The sequence below is a fragment of the Diabrotica undecimpunctata genome, chromosome 10 (genome assembly GCF_040954645.1).
Source record: "Diabrotica undecimpunctata isolate CICGRU chromosome 10, icDiaUnde3, whole genome shotgun sequence".
Lineage (NCBI taxonomy): Eukaryota > Metazoa > Arthropoda > Insecta > Coleoptera > Chrysomelidae > Diabrotica > Diabrotica undecimpunctata.
In genome coordinates, this window is record NC_092812.1 from 30,403,009 (window position 1) to 30,430,504 (window position 27,496).

At 33.4% G+C, this 27,496-nt stretch overlaps 1 protein-coding gene across 4 annotated transcripts in view; it reads left to right on the forward strand.

Annotated features, from left to right (window-relative positions):
* LOC140451974 (zwei Ig domain protein zig-8-like) overlaps window positions 1-27,496 on the forward strand; it is a 402,998-nt gene that overhangs the window by 205,446 nt on the left and 170,056 nt on the right. For 2 of the 4 annotated variants that reach the window (XM_072545963.1, XM_072545964.1), the window contains one exon: window positions 1,584-1,623. The exons of the other annotated variants lie outside the window; for them this stretch is intronic. In XM_072545963.1, the coding sequence (XP_072402064.1) occupies window positions 1,614-1,623 (10 nt within the window). In that variant the 5' untranslated portion in view covers window positions 1,584-1,613. The remainder of the gene's footprint in view (window positions 1-1,583; window positions 1,624-27,496) is intronic. 4 annotated transcript variants of the gene reach the window in all.

Below are 27,496 nucleotides of genomic sequence, written 5' to 3' on the forward strand. Positions count from 1 at the left end.
CTGACGTACTGATTCAAAAAAGATATACATACCCCTATGAGAAAATGCACCGTTAGGTCGGAAAATGAAAAAAACTATAATTTTTTGTATTATTTGTTCGTCATTTAAACATCCTTTAATCGGATATATTGGCGTCAATTTCGGTCCTAGAGTCAAACCGGTGCACTTTTCTTGCATAAAATTTGCTACTTGTTCTTCTAAAGGCCTCAGATTTTTTCTATATCTAACGGTTCGTGAGAAAAAATTCCAGTTGGAGGTCTACATGTCTTGCAAATTTTGTGAAAATAAAAACTTTGTATTTCGTTCCAAATTTAATTTATTTCGATTAAGCCTAACGTACTTATTCAAAAAAGATATACATACTCTTATCAGAAAATGCACCGTTAGGCCGGAAAATGGAAAAAACTATAATTTTTTGTATTATTTGTTCATCATTTAAACATCCTTTAATCGGATATATTGGCGTCAATTTTGGTCCTAGAGTCAAACCGGTGCACTTTTCTTACATAAAATTTGCTACTTGTTCTTCTCAAGTGCTCAGATTTTTTCTGCGTCTTACGGTTCGTGAGAAAAAATTCCAGTTGGAGGTCTACATGTCTTGCAAATTTGCACCGTTAATTTAATTTATTTCGATTAAGCCTGACGTACTGATTCAAAAAAGATATACATACCCTAATGAGAAAATGCACCGTTTGGCCGGTAAATGGAAAAAACTATAATTTTTTGTATTAACTGTACCAAGTTGGTTGTCACGGTTAAATGACTTGAATGTGAAATAACCATTTTAACCAAAGATAGCGGAAGTGATTGTGAAAGGTGTTCTAGTGGTTGCTGATATATTGAAACATGAGCTTGAAATCCAAAAAAAAGGAATAAAAAAAATGCCGCACTTCTAGCATCCGTATTTTTATATTCCTCTATCTGTACATTTCATAATTCTTCCTCAGCTTTGTATAACTCCATGAATCTAACACTCTCCCTTTCAGACCACTTTCTTTTTGTATTTACTTCTCCTTTTCGATTTTTCGACACCGACGCCATTTTAATTTTACAATACCACACTACTTGGATCCAAGGAAGTTACCAGCGTCCTACTTAACTTGGATATAACATGTTGATACAAGTGTACTTGGATGAACAGGTGACACGATCAACGCAGCTTACAAGTGTTGCGCGCCCAACGTCCGAGCAATGTCCAAGCCATCGAGTTAAAATCAAACCTAACCTAACCTAACATAACTCGATGGTCCAAGCAGACTTTTACCAAGTACACTTTAATCTTGTCAACCCGCCTTAAGTTTAGAACCAAACTTTATCTTGAAGATATCATGCCATAAATGTAAGGTTTTTGAACTAAAATTTCTGGTGACTGCACTACAAACAAGTGTAATTTCAAGGCCAACCATAATAATGGTTTTTTGATGGATTTATATTTTAAATATAGGTCTGTAAGTAGATTAGAATTCGAACTACATTGAATTTAGAAGGTGAAATTATATCTGTTGTACAATAATTACCTGATATCCAAATTTTCTTGTCGATGTTATTAAAGATTCTATTAATAATATTTCTTTTCTTTACAGGTACGTTAGAGCAATCAAATTTTATTGATAATGAATTGCAGTAAGTACCAAAATATTTTTTATGATATTAAGATTTATTTAACTAAAATACTTATTTCCCCAATTATCCACGTAATTTCCCAAAACTTAAGGGTACAATTGTGAGCAAACTAACTAGGCGTTATGATCTGTAGGCCAGTAAAGAAAAAACAGCTCAAAAAAAGTCAAAAAGTCTAAAGGTTTTTGAAGTCTTTAAAAGGTATATGATGTTTTGTCTTTTTAAACAATCATAAATAAAAATCGTTTTTGCATATAAAACGTTCCTTATACATTTTAGAGAAAAATGATTAAAATAAAAGTTGTAGATCTTAAAAAGTTCTTTATTTTGCGAATTTTTAAATTAAAATATATAAAGAATTGACCGAGAAAATTACAAAAACCCATTTATTTTTGCAGTAGTTTATTAATGTCAAAAACATTGTTTTTTGCATATAAGATTTAACAACATATAACTAATGACATGTAATTTAACTACTTGAAATTGTGGCAATTAGTGAGTTATTGAAGCGTGCTAAATCTCAGCTAGATTGACCAATAATCTTGTAAGTTATTCAATTTGTTTATCCCAGAGAGCGATTATTTAAAAAACTGTACTTGCCCAAACAGTGACTCTAGGTTTAATTAACAGATCGCAATTGATTCTTTGATTTTAAGATACCTTGACAAAATTTCAACATTTGATCAAAAATAATATTAAAACAACCGTTTGAGAAAGGGCTGACAACTTTTTAGCTTATAAACATTTATAATAACTTTGATATTTTTATGTCATGCGCTGGTAAATAGGCTTACTAAAAAATGGTAAAAAATACAATTTACAAAAAATAAAAACTTCTATGACCAATAGGAACCAAGATAGCCATTATTTTTTTTTTAAATCATATTTCCATTTTTTATTAACATTAAGAGCTAACAATTGAACAGATTATAAACGAAGATCTAAATTTTATGATCCATTTTCTAGATGCCATACGCAGAGAAGGGTCGGTTTTGGATTAATTGCTACTTTTCATTGGATAGTCCATTTTCTTAGTATATCCAGTGCCGTCTGTAGATTTCTTACAGCCATATCCAGGTTCTTATGTTTTGCCGCGATTACAGTGTCGTCTGCACAAAGGCTGATTAGTGTTCCGGGAGTTCTTGGAACGTCTTTTGTATATATTCTATACAGAAGAAGTGATAAGACTGCCCCTTGTGGTATTTCAGCTTCCGAAATTCCGTTTTTTTTTATTTAAACCCAAAACCACATCAACCGCGCAGGGTTATTAGTGGATATAACAAATACATGAAATATTACATTAAATAAAATTGAATAACTTAATGTCTTTTAAATAGCTTAACACTGTCGAAATTTTTTTGGTGAGAACTGTCTTGAGATCATTATCTGTGAATCCGTAAGATCTTATTTTTTCCTTGAATTGAGGACAATCAAGCAGGATGTGTTCCACAGTCAGTGGGTTAGAGCAGCTGAAGCAGATATCTAGTGATTCTTTTGTTATTAGATATTTGTGTGTTAAGGCAGTATGGCCAATTCTTAAACGATTAATAATGACTTGGTTTCTTCTGTTTAGTCTCCAGGACATCAGTTATTTTTGGGCAAATTACATTTAATTTAGTACCTAATTTTTCCCGATAATTTTGCCAAGTATTAATACAGTGGATTTTAACCAGGTTTTTTAGATCGGTGTACGGATTTGTCTTCAATTTTGCAGGATGTTTTGAGTTCATTTGACTTTTGTTAGCCAGTTAGTCTGCTTTTTCATTTCCGTAAATACCTGTATGTGAAGGTACCCAAATAAAAGCCGCTTCCTTTCCTAATGATCGAAATTTTTCTAGAACTGGTCCTGTCTGGACCCTGAATCTTCGCTTAGGTACGAGAAGATGAGTTTCGTCTTGGCTCCACTGTATCCATAATCTCTTATTTTGTATGTCAGTCCTTCATGCCATACTCTGTCGAAGGCTTTGCTTATATCTAGGAAGGCTGCTCCTATATATGACTTGTCGTTGAATCCAGCTACTATGTATTCTGTAAGTCTGAGTACTTGTAGTTAACTAGAATGTTGAGCTCTGAATCCGCATTGTGCTCCTCTCCTAGGATTAACCCTAGCCTGTCTGTATCTGATTGAAGTCTGGTTTGGATGACTAATCGGCCTGTAATTTTGCGGAAATATGTGGTTATTTCCTGGCTTTGGTATCATGGGCTTCCTAACATCTGTTTATAAAGACTAATGTTTGTCAGATAAACAAGAAGATACTTCAAAACTCTATTTTGTATGTCTGTTTCTATTGATGTTCTTTGCTTTATTTCGTCATTACTTCTCTTTCTCCTTCTCCTTCTCCTTCTCCTTCTCCTTCTCCTTCTCCTTCTCCTTCTCCTTCTCCTTCTCCTTCTCCTTCTCCTTCTCCTTCTCCTTCTCCTTCTCCTTCTCCTTCTCCTTCTCCTTCTCCTTCTCCTTCTCCTTCTCCTTCTCCTTCTCCTTCTCCTTCTTCTTCTCCTTCTCCTTCTCCTTCTCCTTCTCCTTCTCCTTCTCCTTCTCCTTCTCCTTCTCCTTCTCCTTCTCCTTCTCCTTCTCCTTCTCCTTCAATCCATTTTTGTTACTCTGCAGCATCTTCGCAGGCATTCCATCTCTGTTGCTACTATCTTACTGCTGTTTTTCTTGTTTATGATCCAATTTTCAGCCCCATATATCATAATATTTCGCACTAATGTTTTATAAATCTATGTTTTTGATTTCATATTTAGGTGTCTACCCTACCATACTGAGTTAAGTTGTCGGATTGCTGTTTTTGTTTGTCCTAATCTTTATGTAATTTCTTCCTCTGTTGTTGCCTTTTTCGTGATTATAAATCCCAACTTACTATTTAAATTTATCCTTTCCTTTGATTGTTACGTTGTCATCAATCTATAGATCTTCTATGTCTTCTTCACTTGTAGATAGGTACTCTGTTTTTGCGACGTTAATATCTAGGCCAGCCTTGGTATATTCTTCTTGTAGTTTCTTCATCATTTAGCTGAAGTCATGTAGCTAGTTTAAAACTGTCTGTATTTCTAAGGAAATGAAGTTAAAGTGAGAGTAGGAAGGGTTGGAATAGGGTAATGATTTTAAAATTGAGGAATTAATACAGCAAAAATGACATGGTTTTTCGCATGTAAAAAATTGAACACTAAATAAGATTAATAATAGTAAATTGACCAACGTATAGTTAAGATCTAGTGTCAAAGAATATAATATAGGAGGAACCGGGAAACATAGTGAGAGATTTAATTCTACTACTAAGTTATGTATCAAAAATTAGATACGAATTTATATATACCGTTAGAGTGCCAATTATATCGAAAAAACAGTTAAGGGTTATATTCTTTTTACTCTATTTCTATCTCCACACATTTTTGATCAAATTTATTTTTTTACATCTTTTGCTTTTTAAGATTTTCTACAAAATTTGACCATACTACTTTTTACAACTGTAATTAATCATAAATATGTAATTAACTGTCTAGCTTTTCTATTAAAAAATCAAGTTTCTAGTTAAAATTTATAATAATATATTAAAACATTGTGCAATAGTCCACCAAACTAAAAATCTGCAAATTATATCCATAGTTTAACCTCTAACAATAGAGTGGAACGGTATTCGGAATAGAATATATTTATTCAGAGGTTTATGGCTGAATCCCATAATAGCTGCCGTAAGAGTTATTCAATTAAAGCCGTTGGATGCTTCAGAGGATTTCAGCTTATTAAATGTTATATCATCAGCGAGTTCAACATTCATGGGATAAAATTTCCCTCTATTCAACGAGTAAGTCAAACAATAAAATCTTTCGGTAAATTATTTATTCGGAAACCTACATAACACCTAAAGCAGGTTTTATTCAGTATTTTCAAATGCTACAGTTAAAAATTTAGTTAAAAGTTTAGTTATACAATGTTAAAATAACGAGATCAAGTATCATATGTAACAGTTTATCTATCCAATTTAAAAGAGCTTATTTAATATCAAAATATTCCTATTAATTATTATATGTAACACTAACGAGACCTGTTATATGAATCTCATAGCTGATTTATGAAAAAATAAAAGATCAATAATGGTATAACATAATATATACAGAATAGATGACTGAAAATGTAACTAAATAAATCATAAATTATAAATCGAGTTCAACAAATGTTTGTAAATGTGTTGTATTAGGAGATCAAAGGCCCTATGACCAAAAAAAAAACAAATCAATGATAAAAATTTGAAGAAAAGTAGATGAAAGTGTCTATTAATAAATAAAAAAAGTTTGCATTCCTAAGAAAGAAAAAATGAAAGGGAATTTAGGGAGAATTGGATTCAACAAACTAACTATAGAAAAAGAATAATGAAAATGGATCAGGAACGAAAGAAAACTAGAAATATTTAAAAACTAAGAGTAAATGATAGATTGAAATATGAGGTTATGAACATGGCAATACATAAGGAAAAAGCACAATTAATAATAATGAACAGGAAAGGGAAGTGCAATAAAGAAAACAAGTAGTCAGAGGAGAATAGAAAAGAAATGTGGAAGTTGGGAACCTGGAATACCTGGAGGTATACAAGACAAAGAAAAAGAACAGGGCTTGATATATTGACAATAACTAAAAGTACTAAAACTAAGAAAAAAGGACAAGGATGGCTAAAAGCAGGAAATGATCATGTATTTATACATCTTCTTCTTCTTCTTTCTCTTTATAAGCACTTCATCTTTTGCGCGGACGACCGATACTTCTTTTGCTGATTGGGGACTTATCTCTTCCTATTTTGACGACATGGGTCTCCTTCATTCTGCTTTTGTGGTTATTCCATTCTTTTGTGCAGGTCTTGTTTCTGAGGCATATATAGTGGTCTTACACTGCCTTTATAAATTCTTGAGTTCATATCAGTGTTAATGTGTCTGTTTCACCATATAGTGTTATTAAGGCATACTGCCAGTTTATTTGCTTTTTGTACTTGACCTCTCACTTCTTTGTCCAGGTCTTCACAGCTGGTCAGTGTAATTCCCAGGTATTTTATTTCCATTACTTGTTCAATAGGAGTCAGGCCATGGAGTTGGGGTGTCTCCATTGTAAAAATGACGCGCACTCTATCCTCCATGCTATGGCATGCTGGACAAGCCATACAGTCTATAGTAAACACCCTGAGGTATGAGCGGGAACACAAAGTGCATTAATACTCATACGCTTATGAAACGCACCTAGCGCATCATAAGGGTCTTCACAAATTACTCTTTTTCAACTTGTCTTGTGTGATATGTCTTTAATCTTTCTATCAGCCTTTCTTGGCTAACTCTTGTTTCTTTCGACCCCGAATGGCTATTAGATTTCCGAGTACAGACAGTTCACTATATTTCCTTCTACCTCATACTGTTGTAAAAGATAATAAATTGAAGTGCAGAAAGAATATCAAGTTCTGCACATGGAATCTCAAAACTTTATAGAAAGTAGTAAAAATCCACAATGCAATACAGGAGATGAAGAGAATGCATTTTGAAATCATAGGAATAGAAGAAATGAGATGGCCACATTCTGGAGAAATACAAATAGAAGATCACAAGGTATATTACTCGGGAAAAAGTGATGGGTTACATGAATATGGAGTCGGAATAATCGTATCACCCAAGGTTGCCAAATGCGTTACTAACATTACACCAATATCAGAGAGAGTGATGTTACTACAAGTAGAAGAATAAAAACATCATCCAAGTCTATGCTCCCACTGCAGATAAAGAGGAGGAAGAAGCAATTGAGTTCTATTAGAACATCAACAGTATCATAAAGAAAATTCCTCGACAGGAAATTCTCATCATTATGGGCGATTTTAATGCCAAGATTGGAGCTGGAGATAAGACAGAGTACATGAACTTAGAGTCAAAAACGAGAGAGGAGACGTACTAGAAAAATTCGCAGAAGACTCAGAACTAGTTGTCGCCAACACATTCTTCTAATTACCACCTCCCAAGCTGTACACGTGGAAATCCCCTCAAGACAGACCCGGGAGAATTATTAGGAATCAAATAGACTACATTTTAGCAAATAAAAGATTCCGAAACAGCTTTGAATCTGTCAAAACTTATCCTGGAGCAGACTTGGAGACAGACTTCGTTCCACTGGTGGGAGTATTTCGAGTCAAACTCAAAACAGTGCAGAAAAGGAAAGCACAATCATACAACCTACGTATGCTGAAAGACCTTGATATGAGTATGAGAGTCCAAGCCACGTTAAACGAGCAAGTGACTGCAATTAGAGACGAATCGAACGTAGAACAAACGATCAAACATATTACAGAAATAGTACAAAATGTAAAGGATAAAAACTTAAAAACAGATAGATTAATAAAGAAAAAATCATGGATGACACATGAGATCCTGAAACTAATGGACGAGAGAAGAGAAGCCGAAAATGACCCAGATAAATATAAAACCATAAATATATTAATATGAATGAAAATCAGAGAAGCAAAACAAAAAGAAGCAAAGGAAAGATGCGAAGAAATTGAGACTCTGCAGTCAAAGTACGATAGTCACAATGTACATAGAAAAGTTAAAGAATTCACAGGGGTACTAAAACGAAGGCAAAAAGGAAATATAACTGATTCTGACGGAAACATCATCTTGAACAAACAGAGTAAAATAAGAACGTGGAAATAATATCTAGAAAGACTATTTGAAGACCAAAGAGATAACACCTTTGAGCTAGAAGAAGAGGTAAATGATAAACCAAGAATATTACAGCAGGAAGTTTATTCTGCAATAACACAGTTAAAGGATAGCAAAGCGGCAGGCCCTGATAATATACAAGCAGAACTACTCAAACTAATGGACAACGAATTAATAGAAATAATCGCAAAGATATTGAACCTCATATTCAACTCTGGAGAAATACCAACAGAATGACTGAAATCTGAGTTTATTGCACTTCCAAAAAAAACAGGATACAAAAAATGCGAAGATTACCGTACTATAAGCCTCATGAGTCATCTCCTAAAATTATTCCCAAAGATAATTCATCCCAACGAGAATCTACAAGCATCTACAAGGATCACAAATGCTGTTGGTATTAGAGAGGCTTTGTTCTCAGTACAAGTCTTATTCCAGAGATTCAGAGACGTCAATTGCGACGTATACGCATGTCTGGTTGATTACGAGAAAGCGTTTGATCGAGTACAGCACTCAAAGATGATACAAATACTAAAAGAGGCAGGAATTAACAACCAAGATGTGAAAATAATTAGAAACCTTTACTGGAATCAGACAGCAAATCTCAGAGTTGAAGATGAACATACTAACTATGTGAAAATCATGCGTGGAGTAAGGCAAGGCTGTATTTTGTCTCCTCTAATCTTCAATCTGTACTCTGAAAGAATATTTATTGAAGCTTTGCACTAAACTGAAAAAGGTATTCCACTAAATGGTTACCGGTTAAACAACATCAGATATGCAGATGACACCATAGTATTTGCAGACAACTTAGATAGAAGACCTACAAGTTTTTATGAACAAAATCACATATTATAGTCAACAATATGGACTCAATATACACGTTAAGAAGACAAAGCTTATGATAATTAGCAAGAAAAGGATAACAGATGGTCAACTCTACGTCAACCAATCCCCTGTAGAAAGAGTGATGCACTACAACTACCTCAGCACCATAATAAATTAAGAATGGACCAACAACCAGGAGATTAGAGCACGCATCGGAAAAGCTAGATCCACTTTCAATCGGATGGGGGCCTTCAAGAGTCACAACCTCTCTCTTGATACAAAAGTAAGAATGCTGCGATGCTACGTCTTCTCTGTCCTTTTTTATGCTGTTGAATCGTGGATCTTCAACGAAGGTATGTGCAGAAAACTGGAAGCATTTGAGATATGGCTATATCGAATACTTAAGATCCCGTATGCGACTGACCGAGTCACAAATGAGGAGGTCCTCAGAAAAATGCAAATACGAAGGGAAGCGAGTTATCACCCCACATGCAACGCTCTTACTTTTTTCTTACAGTAATCTCTTCGTTGTTGCTTTTTAAGCTTATAAAAAACAATTTGTTAGGAAGCCTCGTATGTACACTACAAACAAAAATAACGGAAATATGCAAGCTGGGGCGAAACATACTTCTAGTATTTTTATAAATTTAAATATAATCAAGAAATACAAAATCGAAATATACTTGAAAATATTTTACACGTTAAAATTAATGGTATTTTATTTACTCACGAGAATATTCCCGATTTAGGGGTGTCATATAGCAAGTAACTTGCCCTAAATTCTGTCGAGAGTTAAGGATAAATCGTAGCGTTAGCAAATATGTAGTGTAATATAGCTAACCTAAGGAAGCAAAACATTGATTGATCGACAAAGCTCTGAAAAGGGAATATTGAGCGTTGAAAATTATTCAGGAGGTTGTTCATTATATGATCGCATCAACAATGCATTTTGGCAGAGTGATGAGAATCGGATCATGGTAAAGGATGATAAACACAGTGGCCCTATATCAAAAACATTTTCGGAAGTTTCATTGATTAAGAGTTTAACAGACCAAGAAATAATAATTTAGATCTTCACGGCTATAAAATAGTGTTACTTTTTGACTATGACTGAATACATAATGCCTTATTTTAATAAACAAGTTTGTACAACAAAACAATAAATATTTTCAACATCGCCAACTTAGAGACAGTGGTATCTCAGAACTTACTCTCTTTTGTGAATATAGTACTTTAGTACAGTCTATTTCTTGTTCGGTATTATTAAGGCCAAGCTACAGATTAATTTTATTTGGGAACTAGTCTCTTTGCTCATAAGGACTCTAAAAAAGCATCTGTTAGATGGATGTGAGCTTAACTCACCAGTTATTCTAGAAATATATTTTTTTGTAACGGCAAATGTGTCTATGCTTTTTGAACACATGAAGTAGAATAATAAGACTTAGGTGAGATTTTTCCTCACATGTTGTTTTAAGAAATTAGCTTTTTCTTAAAAAAAATAAAATGTTACACTTTTTTTATCATAAAAATTGTATTTTTTATTTAATGTTAACTTTAACATGATTTATCACACAAACTCCACTTTGTGACTTAGTCACCTTTGCCTCTAAGCCACTCATTTAGTCTAAGTACAAGAATTGCTTTTAATAAAATTTTCTAATTCATGCTTTCAAAATAATCTTTGAACTAATTTTTAACTTAATGATCATTTAACTTGTTACCGAGCACTCCAGCCAGTTTAATTTCGCTTTAAAACTCCAAAGTTCCCACCTTCTAAAAAGAAACAATGGTTTAAATTGCTATTTGTTCGTTCCTATACCAAGAGTTCCTTGGGGATATATCGCTAGTCGGCGCAAATCCGTTAATTGTCTATTTACATTTTACTTTTTAATTTGGAAGGATGTAAAAGAGCGAATGGAGAATTAACTAGAAAATTTCTCATTAAGCTTGTACACGATAGAACTACGAATAGAATTTATTAAAATTAAATTTAGTAAGGTGGAAAATATATGTAGTGAAACATGAGTAACCAGAAAACATCTAACAAGAAAACCTATATTGCACCAGTGATGATGATAAAAGCTGAATTTTATCTTCTTCTAGTCCAGTGTAGTTCTATGACGGTTATTGATCATTGGATATCATCTTGGCTACCATATTCGCTATCATTGCTTTATTGGCAGTAACTCTAAATAACGACTTGGTCGATTTTTCTTAACCTTCAGCCGGGCGCGCCGCAGTAATTTGCTGCGTAAACTCAATATTTCCAGGTAAAGTGTTAACGGGATACGCTATGTACGTGATATTTTTAAAATTCCCTTATCGGTTAATCCTTAGTCGGTACCCATCATCGTCTTGTGAAATCCAAATCCAATTAGTTAGTTATCGTACTTTATTGTGAATAGTACATCGAGGCAGACAATTGCTGCAAGGCACCTGGTAGTGAAATTCGCGCAATTTTTTTTAAATAACTAATATATTATATATCTTTTTCGAGAAATTGAAATTTTATTGGTAAGTAAAATTGTTAATAATATAATTATTTATAAGAATTAATAATATATATGAAACATATTAGATTATTGTAGAATTCTATATTATAACATATTTCATAATTTTAGATTACGCCATGTCTCGTAAAAATCCAAAGGAAGTGTTAACCCAAGCACAATTAGAGGAAATTCTAAATAATATGACAGATATTGAAGATGAAACAGATGAAATATTGGAAAGTGATAGTGATTTGGATGAACAACAAATTGAGGAGAACCACGACGATACATGTTCAGAGCAAGATATGTCAGATGAGGAGGAAGTGTTTTACGAAAACGTTGAAGATACATTCATTGGCAAGGATAAAACAAGTAAGTGGTATAAAACTTCTTTTACCACATCTAAGACAAAGCAAGAAAATATAATGAGAGTACCACCGGGATTAAAAGGAACTGCACGTCAACTAAAAACAGAAATTGATGCGTTTCTTACTATTATCAATATTGATATGATTGATGAAATTTTAATTTTTACCAATTTATATATAAATGAACATAGAGATAAAACGCAATATTTGAGAGATAGAGATTGCAGGAATGTGGACAGGAGTGAGTTATTGGCCTTTTTTGGACTCCTCTATTTGATTGACATAAAGCACGGCAATCACACAAATGTGACGGAACTTTGGGAAAAAGATGGCACAGGGATTGATATTGTTCGAGCAGTAATGAGCTACAAACGTTTCCTATTTATTGCACGTTCATTGAGATTTGATGATAAACATACAAGGAGTGATAGATGTAAAATAGACAAGCTGTCGGCCATTAAATCTTTTTTTGACAGATTTATAAAAAATTGTCAAAACTCATACAATTTGTCAGAGTATACAACAATTGATGAAATGCTCCATCCCTTTAGAGGTAGGTGTAGCTGGATACAATATATACCCAACAAACCTGCTAAGTACGGGATAAAAATGTACTAAATACGGGATAAAAATGTACTAAAAAATTATAAAAACGTCTAATAGAGTCCGTAGAAATGACAGGAAGAAACATAACAACAGATAATTTTTATACTAGTATTCCGTTAGCTAGATATTTGCTGCAGAAGAAAGTTACTCTGCTTGGGACGCTGAAGAAAAACAAAAGAGAAATTCCTCAAGAATTTCTTCCACATAAATCAAGGACAGTTCAATCTAGCATATTTGGATTTCAAAAAGATTATAGGATTACCTCTTACTTGCCGCGTAAAAGTAAGTCAGTCATATTATTATCGTCTATGCACAACGAAAGTTCAGTTGACATGGATACTGAAATGATACTTATTTAACTGTTGTCTTTATTCAATTTATAATGTCTTTATTAAAAGGTTCTTATTTTAATTTATTAAAAAGCACGATAACTTATATTAATTTATTTAACTACTCAATAATACATAATTTATTTAAAGGCGAGCGTAACAATTAAAATCGCGGCCGCGGGTCTTCAGAATTAACTAACTCCTTCAATGAAAAATCCATTATTATATATGAAACCACAACTGGCCTAGAATTCAGGAGAAGCCCTAGAAGGTCATCGTCTGACCGGTTTTCTTTCTGCCAGCTGGTAGAATTCTCTCGTACAATCTACAACATATTAGTGAATTAGTCATAATATATTTACGGTTATTTTTAGGCCATGATATTTATCGTAACAATACTAAGAAATCACAGTTGATTTTAGATTACAATAAAACGAAAGGGGGAGTTGATACTGTAGATAAATTATGTTCATCATACAGTGTTTCACGAATTACTAAAAGATGGCCGTGTGTTATATTCTATAATTTAATGAATATTGGAGGCATAAATGCTTTTGTTCTACATTCCGGCTGCAAATTCTGGAAAATCACTCAAAAGGAGACATTTTCTCAAAAACCTTGCAATGAACTTGATGAAAGAACACCTTCATACACGATCAAAAATTAAAACACTTCCACGTGATATAACCGAGTTCCTGTCCAGGATGTTTGCGAAACAACCAGTACCCCATCAAGAAGACGAAAATCCTGCTAAACGTGGTAGATGCTGCAATTGTTACAGTGAAAAAATCAAGTCGTATACCTCTATGAAATGTACACAATGTAGTGCATTCACTTGTAAAAGACATTCTAAATATAATATTGTATGTATTAATTGTAATGATCAAATAAATTAAAAGTTTTTTTCTGTACAATTTATTAAAATTAGTTAAATTAATAAAGCGTTCTTATTTTTTGACAAAATAAATAACGATACAGTTAATTAATAATTAAAAGTGTCGAAAACAATAAGAAACTACATGGCAGCAAATTGCTGCGGGGCGCCTGATGATGTAATTATTTAGGGCGCGCCTGGCCGAAGGTTAATATTATATAAAATTTTAAAGCCATACAATCGTCATCTTTCAGAACCGAGTACTCCAACTTGAGTCTCATTATTATGTATATTGACCAGGTATATATTTCAATGAAGATCATGTGAAGATCATGCGAGGAGTAAGACAAGGATGTGTGCTATCGCCGACTCTTTTCAATATATACTCTGAGGAGATTTTTAATGAAGCCCTCACAAACCTAGACATGGGAATCCGAGTGAACGGTGAATACATCAATAATATCCGCTACGCCGATGACACTGTGTTACTAGCAACCAGCCTAAACGATCTGCAGGCCTTACTAGACCGAGTGCGAACTGTGAGCGTAACATACGGACTGAACCTTAATATTAAGAAAACTAAATTCATGGTTGTCAGCCGTACAAATTTAGATCCCGGGGCACTAATGGCAGGTAGCGAAGAGATCCAGAGAGTCGACAGATTCACTTACCTCGGAACTACCCTCAACGTACAATGGGACTACGCTCAAGAGATTAGATCCAGAATTGAAATGGCACGGTCTACATTTATTAAGTTGAGATCCTTGCTGTGCTGCAGTGATCTCAGTTTGGGAACCAAGATGCGAATAGTGAGGTGCTACGTTCTTCCAGTGTTACTGTATGGAGTTGAAGCCTGGACACTGACGCAAGCCACTGAAAAACGAATCGAAGCCTTCGAGATGTGGATATACAGAAGGATACTAAAAATATCTTATGTGGACCATGTCACCAACGTTGAGGTCCTACAGCGCATGACAAAAGAAAAAGAAGTGCTTAATTTAATTAAACAACGCAAGCTTGAGTACCTCGGCCACGTGATGCGGAACGAAGAAAAATATCGAATTCTTCAACTTGTTATGCAGAGTAAAGTATTTGGCAGAAGAGGACCGGGACGCCGTCGTATCTCGTGGTTGAAAAATCTCCGACAATGGCTTGGGATGACCTCAGCGGAGCTGTTTCGCAGAGCAGTCAACAAAACCATGATAGCCTTGATGATCGCCAACATCCGGACCGGATAAAGCACTGAAGAAGAAGATATATTTCAAACGTGAATTATCAGACTCATTTTTTCGTAATTACAGTATGTTGTTGCACGGCGTATCTTTTATATTGTATCAAAAGTCGACTTAAATCAATCAGTGAATAATATCTTTGTATTATTCCATTTCAAAGTTCTTTAACTCAATAAAAAAACACCCAATTTATATAAGATGAAACTATAGAAAGTATAGAAACGATACTTCACAACTTAAAACTAGAAATGATAAAAATAATGCAGTAGTACTCTGATATTACTGATAAGAATTTATCACTTAAAGTCAACTACTACAAACAACAAAAAATGTTCAGGCCAAACCTTAAAAATTCCTACGTCCAATAAATTATTGGTGAATCATAAGATAGTAACTTTTTTACAAATTGTGTCAAATCAAATCTAGCAATAGATAGGAAGCAGATACTTAAAAATCAATTAGTAACAAACCAATTCCGCCTGCTTTAAATAACGAATTAAAATAAAAGTACCGTACTCCTGGTGGGATGATACGTATTAGTACCGCCTTTATTATGATATCGTGTATTACTACCAAGTTAGCAATATAGAACAGACATGAATTTATGATTTTAAACAACTAGTAATCACACTAATGATTCAAAAATTTGACTTCTTAATAAATCAATTTAATCAAAGATTTTATTAAAATGATTATATGGTTGAATGCTCGAGTATTATATGAACTCAATATATACTCATATAAATGCTCAAATAAAAGGTAAATATCAAGCACAGTTCTTTATTAAATCTTGCACAAGCACTTTCGCTCTCAGAGCATCTTCAGAGGCATTTCGTCCAAAGTATTGGTTATCCAGCTAATTTAGGTCTCAACTACAGCAGTGTAAAATGATTTACAACATTTTTTTGGGCATAAAGCTACTTGACAATAACTACATTAATGTTAGTTCGTTTTTCTTCTTTTTTTGTTGAGCAAAATTTGCATCTTGTATAATTTTTTTTAACATCTGGTAAATGAGGTCGTATATTTCTCAGCCGAATTTCATCTGGAACACCAAAGTTTCCGTGTTTTTATTTTTAACACATTAACCGCCATGTGAGTTGTATTTAACTCATGCTCCGTTTTGACCAGACGTTCTGTGAGTTAAATATAATTCCAACGACAGGTTTGGTTCTGTGCTCTGTGAGACAAATATAATTCACAGTTTACACGTTATTCATATATAAAGCATGGCCCGGTGGTCAGATTACTGAAGTTGGCCCAATGGTTTGCGTGAAAAATACTATTGTAATAGCCGTAGAAAATAAGATGCACATTTTACTGTAAATTATGTATTACCAAAAAACAATCAAATTAAGTAGATATTTGTGAAAGTGACAAACTATTTAGTTCTTTATAAATCAAATTTTTACAGTTTTATGTTTCACAAAAAAACACTCCACACAGAAAATGTCTCACAAATGTCACATTTGTATGGAGTCTGCTTACATTTTTTCATAGCATAGTCTCTTTCATGTTCTGTTTTCAGATTCTCATAAAAAACTGTACACCTTCTTCTTGCTGATTCCATTTTTTTCAGTCGAAAAGTTTGTAAAGTTCTTCCGGCACTTGTTCCTCTAATAGTTTTTTTGTTATTTCTTCTCTGAAGGCAGTAATTTGTATTTTATTTTTAGATATACTTTTATACATAATGTAGGCATTTGTAATAACTGATCCAGTGAGAAGTTCGACTGCTAGTTTACGGTACCATTTTACTCCTCTTCGTAGTGAATTCGAATATGACTTCATTTGATCTGAAAGGTCAATAAACGCTTTACAGTTGTTATAATCGATCACTGCTTGTGGTTTTTCTGCCATTTTGTTGTTTTTACTCATAACCTCTACGTTGCTGTCTGTGTGTACTGTACTAAGCATTAATACATCTCTTTTATCTTTCCATTTTATTACAACAACTCCTGTGTTACTTTCTCGTGCAATAATTTCATTTCTTTTCAACTTTGCTTTTACAACCTCTTGGGGGTTTAATTTTGTGTTCGATCTGAGTGTGCCTATAAGATGTGTTGATCTATCTAAAAGTTGGCGAGCCAAGTGAATACTAGTATAAAAATTATCTGTGTACAGTATTCTACCACAATCAAGGAGACCGTCCATCAGCGACATAACAACTGAAGATGATGCTGAAATCCCTGGCTCCAAAACGTCTCTTCCGCAGTAAACTTACATATTGAAAGTATACCCATTTTCTGTGCATAATTTGTGGAGTTTTATCCCAAATTTATGTTTTTTATTTTTGATATATTGTTTGAAAGCCAGCCGTCTACGAAACGATACTAGAGTCTCATCAATGCATACGTTTTTGTTCGGAATTCTGGCAGTTTGAAATTTGGTCAGTAAACTATCAATTAAGGGTTGAATTTTTGAAAAGTCGATCACCTCTTGGACATTCTGTATTATTATAAAAATGCCACATACGTAATATTAGTTCGAAACGATTTCGTGACATACGCTTTTTGTTAGAGGTTCCCATCTTTTGACTCTTGAATACTGCGAAATATTTTCATTTTGTTTGATCTGCTCAGCATATCTGTTTGTTTCAGTTACAATATAGTCAATGATATCATCTGTTAGAAAAAATTTAAAGAAATCATAGGGTTCTTTTTGCGCTAATAGCGATGCAACTTCAGGTGAAATGCCAGGATGTACTGCATTGAAATCAAATACCTTTAGATTTTTTCCCGTTACAGCATATTGTTGTTGTTTCTCGTAAGTATCAAATTTTTTCGCCATAATAAACAGAATAGGTAGTTCTAATACGAAACAAATTCGAACAGCACTGTTACTCTAACGAAATCTTTACTCAAACTAAATTGCAAGCTGAGACTTGTAGCGGTAGGTAAAGTATATTGCGTGAGTCACCTACATTGTACGTGGCCTGGAAGTGGTATTTTGGTCTTAGAGCTCCCTGCATTAAATATAATTCAAGGTCATAAATCAAGAAAAAATATTTTTTTTGTAACTGAACTCAAAAATTTAATAACCCAATGAATTTTTAATATGAATTAATAAAACAAAGTTTGGAGCCTGAAATGAAATTTTTTTCTTTCTATTTGGGCAGCCAATGTGTTAAATATCACAGGTCGAGATGCCTTTACTGTAAAGTCACCAATAGATAGATAGATAGATAGATAGATAGATAGATAGATGGTTTATTGGTAATACATCAATACAAAAGTATTTTTTACAAGTCAAAGATAAAATATGTCAATATAGTTAATAAACACATAAATATAAACACAAAACATAAATACAGTGTTTTAAAACAATTACAACAATTACAACAAATTAAAATTGGAGGTGAAATACTCCTCATACGTAAAAAAGGCATTCACTATAAGGTAACTCTTAATTTTCGCCTTAAACTGATGAAAATTAAGAGCTTTTATTCTAGCTGGCACTAAGTTATAGAATTTTATGGCTAAATACCTTGAACCATTTCTGGATCTCTCAAGACGGCTAAATTATGGTATAAGATTATTATTAAATCTGGTGGGATACTTGTGAAAATCTACATGCGCATTGTATTGACTAAGATTTTGTTTAATGTGCAACAGACACTGCATAATATATACACAAGGTAAAGTCAAAATTTGTAAAGCTCTAAAGGAGTTTCTACAATCTGCTCTATAACAGAGCCCAGAGATAATACAAACACACTTTCTTTGTTGTGCAAACACTTTATCAATGTGACAAGAGTGACCCCAGGAGAGAATAGCAGATGAGAATGAAAATTACTATGATAGGCTGTTAAAATAGTTTCCCTGGAAGTCACCTGTACAAGGTTCCTAAAGAGGAAAAGTTGTCGGGAAAGCTTTTTCGATAGAATAACTATATGTGGTTCCCAGAGTAATCCTGCATCCAAATATATCCCCAGAAACTTCGCTCCGGTTACACATTGTGGTAGAGCAGCGTTTTCAACGCAAGTTTTATTTCTTAGAGTAAAATTAACACTTTGTGATTTAGAGTTGTTCAAAGAAAGACGGTTAGTTAAAAACCAATTGAATAAGTTTTTTTCAGATGTTTGGTAATCAAGGATGTCGAATTCTGAAGGGTGATAGCTTGTATAGAAAGTAGTGTCATCAGCAAATAAAACAGTGTTAACTGTTTCATTTTGAGAGTACACTAGATCATTAATATAGATAAGAAATAATACTGGACCCAAAACCGAGCCTTAAGGGACACCAAACAACAGAGATTGTTTTTGAGAATCACACTGATTGAAGTGAACATATTGATCACGATTTGATAGATATGAATCAATTAGTTGAATAGCATCACTATGAAAATTATAATAAGGAAGTTTTCTAAGCAAAATACTATGTGTGACACAATCGAAAGCCTTAGTAAGATCTAAAAACGATGCAAGAGTATCAAGATATTTTTCAAACCCTTCCAAAACATTACTAGTGAAATGATCAATAGCTAAAGTTCTTGTTTTATTTTTTCGGAATCCGTACTGGTTTATGGCAAACAGTTTATTAGATTCAAAATGTAGAATAATTTGATTTTTTAAAATTCGTTCATAAACTTTTGATAAAATGGGCAACAAAGAAATGGGTCGATAGTTGTTATAATCATCAATAGAGCCTTTATTCTTAAACACAGGTACTACCTTTGCAGTTTTGAAAACTTGAGGATAAGTATTACAAGATATTGATTGATTTATTAAAGTTGTTAGAGGTTGAACAATTATATCTTTTATTGTTTTAATAATTTTTGTGTTAAACCCATCAGGATCTTTGCTGTTACTATTTTTTGTTTCTGTAATAGCTCAGTCAACTTCACTAAAGTTCACTGGCTGAAAGCTAAAACACGGGATATTTTTCTGTGGTATACACTTTAAATAGTAATCAAGAGCTCTTCCAAGACGAAGCCTAAAATCCTTGTGGGAAGTATTTTTTTTGATCATGTACTCTTGTATATCATTTTATACACTTGCATCTAAAAGAAAGATGAACAATCTGATCCACGATTTTCTAGACTTCCTACTTATGGGATATGATGCCCTTAAGTGGTCAAAATGATGAACACTTCCTATCTTTAGTTTATAATCTGCAATAACTTTTGGTTCCATTAAATCTTTCTTTGTGCCATCTCGTTGTGTACATTTTATAGTTTACTTCATGTGGTTGATTGGCAGTTGTAATAACCGTGACTTCTCTGGTATCTAACCACTTTATTGCTGTTATAGGGCCACTGCTCAAACAATAGAATTCATTCTTTCGAAGTTTTTCATTTTTGGTTTACTTTTTGAATGAAAGGCAAAAAAATGGCCAGTTTATAGTTTTTTTTAAGTGTGCAGTTAGTGCGGCTACTTGATTCGAATTTGCAGAAATAGAAAAAAAAGGCACTTTGGCGCTACCCTTAAAAATACTGCTGAAGGATATAATGATCAATTTCACCCGGAGGTCAAATACTCCAAACGACGGTAGTGGAGTGTAACACAGGATTTTATCTCGTTTATCAACGTTAATATCGATAAATTCTGAGCGTGTACAAAAAATTGACACAATAAATTGTAACAGTCAACCAGCGATTATAGGATCCACCAAGGAAAATGATATTCTAAATTATAAAAAATCTTAAATTTAAAAACTAAATATTTTCTGATTGTTGAATGACATATATATATATATATATATATATATATATATATATATATATATATATATATATATATATATATATATATATATATATGTATATATATATATATATATATATATATATATTCTATATAGAGGTAAAACTCACTAACTACAAATAAGTACAACAGAGATATTTAACATTTTGTCCGTTTTTCACTTTATAATTTTATTTATGATTATTATAGATAGAAGTGATATTATTTATGGAGGTTAGGTGTTACTTTACTATCCTGTTTTAAAAGAAATGATCAGAACTCAATAATTTTAAAATTATTAAGCTAAATGTACTTAATGAATTTTACCTCAAACTATCATATTCCTGATTGGTACTTAGGGATAAAGTAACTAGACAGGAAGTGATGAAAAATGTTATTATTTCGTTTACTATTACAAATTATAATAAATTCCTGTAAAATTGCACACAACAAAACAAAATATAACAAAAAAACTTATTTTAAGGATGAATTGATGTTGAATCTTCTGATTCCTCATCAAAATTGGGTTCTGGCAGGTTGTCATTTGTAGAGGTACTTGTTGGTAGATTTTTATAATAATGATGAACTTCATCTGGTATGAGATTGTCGTTGCAAAGTTTGACTAGATCTCGTTTCTTCGGAGTTGAAATTGGGAGTAAATCGTTATAGAGAGATTTTAACCTTATTTCTGAAATATCCCGATTACTCCTTCTTCCTGGACCACAAAAAATATTTAATTTTTCATACGGCGATAAATGGTCATATCTAAAAAAAATCACATCGGCATGTTCTTTTACAAATTTGAAGCATTTAATTTTTAGCCAGGATACTGTGCAGCCGTCTTCATCTTTCGTTCTATTTTTTATTATTGTTCGTGCCAAATTATTTAGATCATAGACATCTGTATATTTAAGTTCTCGTACTGCATACGCCTCCTTCTGTAATCTTTTCTGCCGTGCTAACCTAAATATTTCTAGCCAATCGTTCATGATAAAAGCTGTTCGGTTTTTCTTAGAATGCTCTATCGCCGAATGCATAGAGTCGCACTCCATATGACTATGTCCTGACTCCAAAAATTTCTGTTCTATGCATTCCAAGTGCTTAGTATGCACTGCATATAGAAGTGCAGCAGCCACTTGCTGGTTTCTATTTTGACCTCCACAAGTGTCTGATATGATGATATTTTCAGAACTGTGGAGGGTAAGTTTGTAATATACTTTAACAGAATAGATCCAATTTCGTTGCTACCACGCTTTCCATTAACTTCATTCCAGCAGTAGCAAGATGCGTGCTCACCATCTCCCTCATAAATGGTTAAATTGTATACAGATAATTTTCGAGAGTAGTAAAATGGGGATACTGGGGAGTGAGGTAGTTGCAATACACTTTGAAGGTCGAATGTTGCTGTTTTAAATGTCTTGTCGTGTTGAGATAACTTTTTGTCTGTATTTTTTGCTTCATGGCATTCATTCTTTCTTATTATGTGCATTGAATATTCTATTTCTAAATCTTGTTTGTTTGTTGCATCTGCCATGTTATATTTACTGCATGCTGCACATTGATCTTTTTTAGGAACGAAAAAAGAGTAATTATAGTCATTACCAAAAATTTGCCTGTATTTCCAATGACTGACTGGCTTTTGATTTTCAGCTAGACTTTCGAGATAGAGATTGTACATTTTTTTAATTGATAATTTAGAGTCCAAATAAAGTCTTTGACTGGTGGCCCTTGTATAATGCGACTCTACAGCAGGGAATGACTCGATATGTTTTTTTACCAACTGGATAGACTCTTCATTAGTAGCGTTTGCAGGGATTTTGCGACCCCTTTTATCTTCACTGAAAAAACAACCTGTTGAATTGGTTCCTTGTAAGGCCGTGTTTATGGGACCATTAGAAATGCATAGAGTTCTCTCAAAAAACTTGGCACATACTCTGTGCCGTCCTGAGGGACTTTCAAGGAAGTACAATCTTGAAACCGTTTTGTTGTTAACATTATTTTTTAAACGTTTTGGTTTAACTGGTGTAACATTTTTTATTATAAAATCTTTTTGCCTCTTAAAATCATTGAAAAACTAATATGATTGACACAATGTCTTCCTATCCTCTTCATTAAAATTTAATGAGCATTTATATCTGCAATTTGTACAATCAACAAATTTGGGACCCTTTGCATTGCATTGTTTAAATTTGTTATAATATGGCTCACATTTGGAACGTTTCTCTTTAGTAATGTTTACTTTCCAGTTCTTTTCATTTCGTTTTCGCCTTCTTGTTAATGTACATTTTTTGGTATTAATTTCTGTAGCTTCAGCGAAGTCTGATAAATCGGAGATATCTGGTGTCGAAGAAAGAGGTGAATTCGATGGTCTGAAACAGGGGTCCATATCTATGTCATCAGACGAAAAATCACTGTCACTGCTTGATGAATACGAAACGATTTTTAATGTACTTCGTTGTCTTTTAACTCTTGCCATTACAACATCCTCTTTCAGCACCTGAAATACAAAAGTTAATTAGTCTCTGCATGATGATAACCCAATGGAGTAATTTTATGGAGGCCTATGTTCAGCAGTGGACGCAACATCGGGCTGAATTATTGTGATGATTACTTGGATAATAAATATAATAAGTAATATGTGTTTCTTTACCTGATCTGGAACAGTCTTCTCAGCCTCAATGTGACCAAATAACTCATTGACCTTGGTTTGTACGCTTCCGGAATTAATTTCAGTAAACAATAAATCATTTTTTATCCCTTGTTGAAATGACTGCACATTCTGGAAATTAAATACACAATTCAGTAACTACATACACAACTTATTATAAAAAAACATTTAAACACTAGGTAGGAAGTAGATATTTACATTTTTTGTTAGTGTCATTGGTTCTTCATTTTCTTTATGTAATACACTTTCGAGCATCTTAGTAGTTCTGGAACTGGCAAACACTCGTGTAATACGATTTGGAAATCTCTGAAATAAAAATTTAATTGTTTTAAAGTAATTTTAAACTATTTCACTTGATATTACATACCTCAGAACTTGTAGAAGGTTTTGATGAATCAAAAAGTTTGTCTGCATAAGTTTTTCTCATTTTGGCTATTATTTAGGGATTTATTAAAATTAAAATAAACGTAATCACAAACTTACAAAGAGACAGCATATATTTACACTATATTATACTTTTAATAATTTTAATAACAACTCCACACAACCACAGAGACTAAAACCTAACCTCAAACTCTCATTAAGTACGCAGCTGCCAAACTACAAAATCCCGTGTTAAAAGTATTGCCATAGAGGTAAAAATCATTAAGTGCAACCTGACTTTTACCTCCCAACGAAATGTAGACAAAGTGCACTGAATATTTTTTACCATTCTATAACTGCCTTATTATTAGACGTAGCACCTAGTGAGTTATACCACGCGAAAGTTTAGATGTTAAATGTTACTTACTGATATAAACATGGTTTTGAGCTAAAATGTCACTTAGTGAGTTTTACCTCTATATAGACGATATATAAATATATTACGGATAAATAATAATTAGATTAAAGTATGAATCCGCGTTGACAAATAGAACATTATTTATATTATGGAGTCATTTTCTCCCTAATGATGAAAATTTTAGCCTTATGGTAAATTTTAAAGACATATTCAAGGAGGATAAAACCTCCTCACATGTTCTCTGGAAGTGCCTAGCACTAGCCTATTAGAGGTGGTAGATCCTGGGTTCGGTCTTTATGCAATCGAGGTAAATAGGGGAGTTACCCTTAAAGAGACTTGTTCAGATGTTCTTGACTAGATGTTCAGAACGGCTGGAAGGGCTCAGACTTGGAGCCCCTGCAGATATGGGAGCCTGGAACCACCTGGGCCTCAGAAACGCCAAAGACTAGTTTCTGATGGGTCTATTCCGTATGATAAGGGTGATACAATGGGCCCGTGTTAGGAGATCTAAGTGTCTGAAGACCATATAAATAGGCCCTTCCCAATCTACCATAACCATAACCATGCTTATTTTCACAGACACAGGCTGAATCATTTTAGGATTTTCAGAGATTTCATTTCGCTTTGGACAGCAGTTTAGACAGTAGTTGTGGATTTGTTGTCTTTGCCACTGTACAGATTAGTGAGTAAATAGCTGGAGATGCATACAATATAATAAGGTGTGGATGGATAAAGTGACAGGAAGGGAGTGCTGTGTTGTGTGTCAGAAAAATTGCAATAAAACCTGAAGGAAAAATTCTATAAAAGAGCAATAAGACCAGCTAGGATGCATGTTGATGGTGTGTGTGATGGATGGTGTTGACCACAGTCAACACAAAATGGGACCAGTCAACAGAAATAAGATCACGAATTGAAAAAGCGCGAAACGCGTTCAACAATATGAAAAAGTGGTTCACAAGCAAAATCTCAATGGAACTAAAATTAAGACTGGTCAAGTGTTATGTCTTCCCGGTCTTGTTCTATGGAGCAGAGGCATGGACCACAACGGAAGCCACCCTGAAGAAACTAGAATCCTTTGAGCTGTGGATATATCGCCGTATTCTTCGGATATCCTGGACAGACCACACCACTAACGTGGAAGTAATGCAGAGAATAGGTAAAAGCAAAGAAATAATCTTCACCGTAAAGAAACGGAAGCTTGAGTACTTCGGACATATCATGAGGCATACTAAGTACCGGCTGCTACAGTTAATAGTCCAAGGAAGAATCGACAGTAGGAGGGGACCGGGAAGAAGACGACACTCATGGATGCATAACCTGCGACAATGGTTCGGACTAACATGGACCGAACGGTTCAGAGGTGCCGTAAACAAAGTCAAAATAGCCTTGTTAATAGCCAACGTCCGAAACGGATAGGGCAAAGGAAGAAGAAGAGTATGCATGGAACTGAATGTTAAGTAGTCAAAAAGAAGGACGAACAACGGTAGCATGTGGCATAAATGAAAATACTTAGATGGATGAGTGACAAAAAAGGATACAATTAAAAATTAGTATATAAGGAGAAGTCTAGGAGTGACACCAATCGATGTCAAAATAAGAGAGCATGGGTCAAGATCGTTTGGTCATATTTAACGACAAGACAATAATCACCCAATACGAGAAATTGCTGATCTGTGGGTTCCTGGGACGAGTAGAAGAGGAACTCCAAAGATCTGGTGATTAGGACAAAGAAAATTACATACATACCACTGTACTGTCTCAGCAGACTCATTGTTTTTAATAGATAAAATAAACCTCCTCAGATAAAGATGTCTTGTCTAGATCAGCGTATTTTATTCAAGTAATATATTCTCTATCAATTAATTATGTCGTAGTTATAGCAATGTCAGTTACCAATTTAAAATAAAGCATCGATTACCCTTTATATGTTCATGCGAACAATAACTGGAAGAATAAATAGTTCTTGGATTAGTTAATAAGATAAAAAATTACATTCACCAAAAATTTAAGAAATATGTTTGAGATGAACTAGCAAAAACAACGTGCATTTTAAAACTGAGCATAGAACAATGTAACACTTCTAAAAATGTAATGGAAAATTTCCAAATAACAAAGGAAAATCATTTGTTTAAGTTATATTTTGAGAACAATTGGTCAACTATAAATATTTTCAAGTAATATTGTGATCAATTTCTAACAAATTCGTTACATTCTGTGTCGAATAATTTCTGAAATATTAAAGATATTTGGCTGGGAGCAAAATTTCTCAGTACACTTGGTTCGTATGGCAAGTACACGCAATGTGATTGATGTGATTAAATTCGCGCTAGACTAGGTGTGAAATTGGTCAGCAATATTTTATTTTTCTTTAACATTTGGTCAAGCAATATTTGATGTTGTACCTTTAAAAACTTATTTGTCATGTACTAAAGATGCTTAATAACTCTATAAAAAAATCTGTAAAATATTAAAAAAAGCTTTGAAAAAATTGGTTTGCGTGTCAATACAAATCCGAAATATTTTACGCCACTAATTGTGAAAAAATTGCGGGTTTATAGATCGTGACAGGAAATATCTATTAAGTACATATTGAAATGAGTTTTCAAAACGAGTGGTCATAGTTTCTATCACTGATGTGTGGATGTAATAATCGTTCAGGAAAAACTGCACGTTAACTACCGCCGTTGATTCAGTCCTTGCGTGGCAATTTCCATGAAATATTTCTCTTGAATTAGAATTTCCGACAAGTCAAAGAGAATACTTCAAAATGATAAGCTCCCACGGTGACATTTTGCATTTAAACTTGGGCCTTATCTGGAATCCAACATTTTTATGTCGACACACTTTTTCGATGAGTCATGAAATTCATAATTTTTAAAGGGTAAGGGTGCAATATTATTCAGATTTATAGAGCAGAGGGAGGCTTAAATACACTCATTAAAAGTTGATCAATTTCAATGTGATTTATACAGAATGTGCCATTAATTCAACTTAAAATTATTATATTTTCAATCTTAAATATTCTTCTTCTTTTAAGTACCTGTTTCAGCCTTCCAAACGTCAGTCATCATTATAGCAAGTCCTTTTGTCTACTGTGATCTAAATGATGTAAAAATACTCTGTATACCAGTCCATTCTTAAATGTTTCGAAGCCAAGGTTATTGGCTTTGATAATAAACAACAATATTGTGAGTTCTAAATCCATAGTATCTTAAGAACCTACGTAGAACAGCCTTTAATGTGTCAATATAACATTAAAAGTAGGATGACCAAACTACACAACAATATTCCAAGATGGATCTTACAAAGCTAATACATAAACAAATCTAAT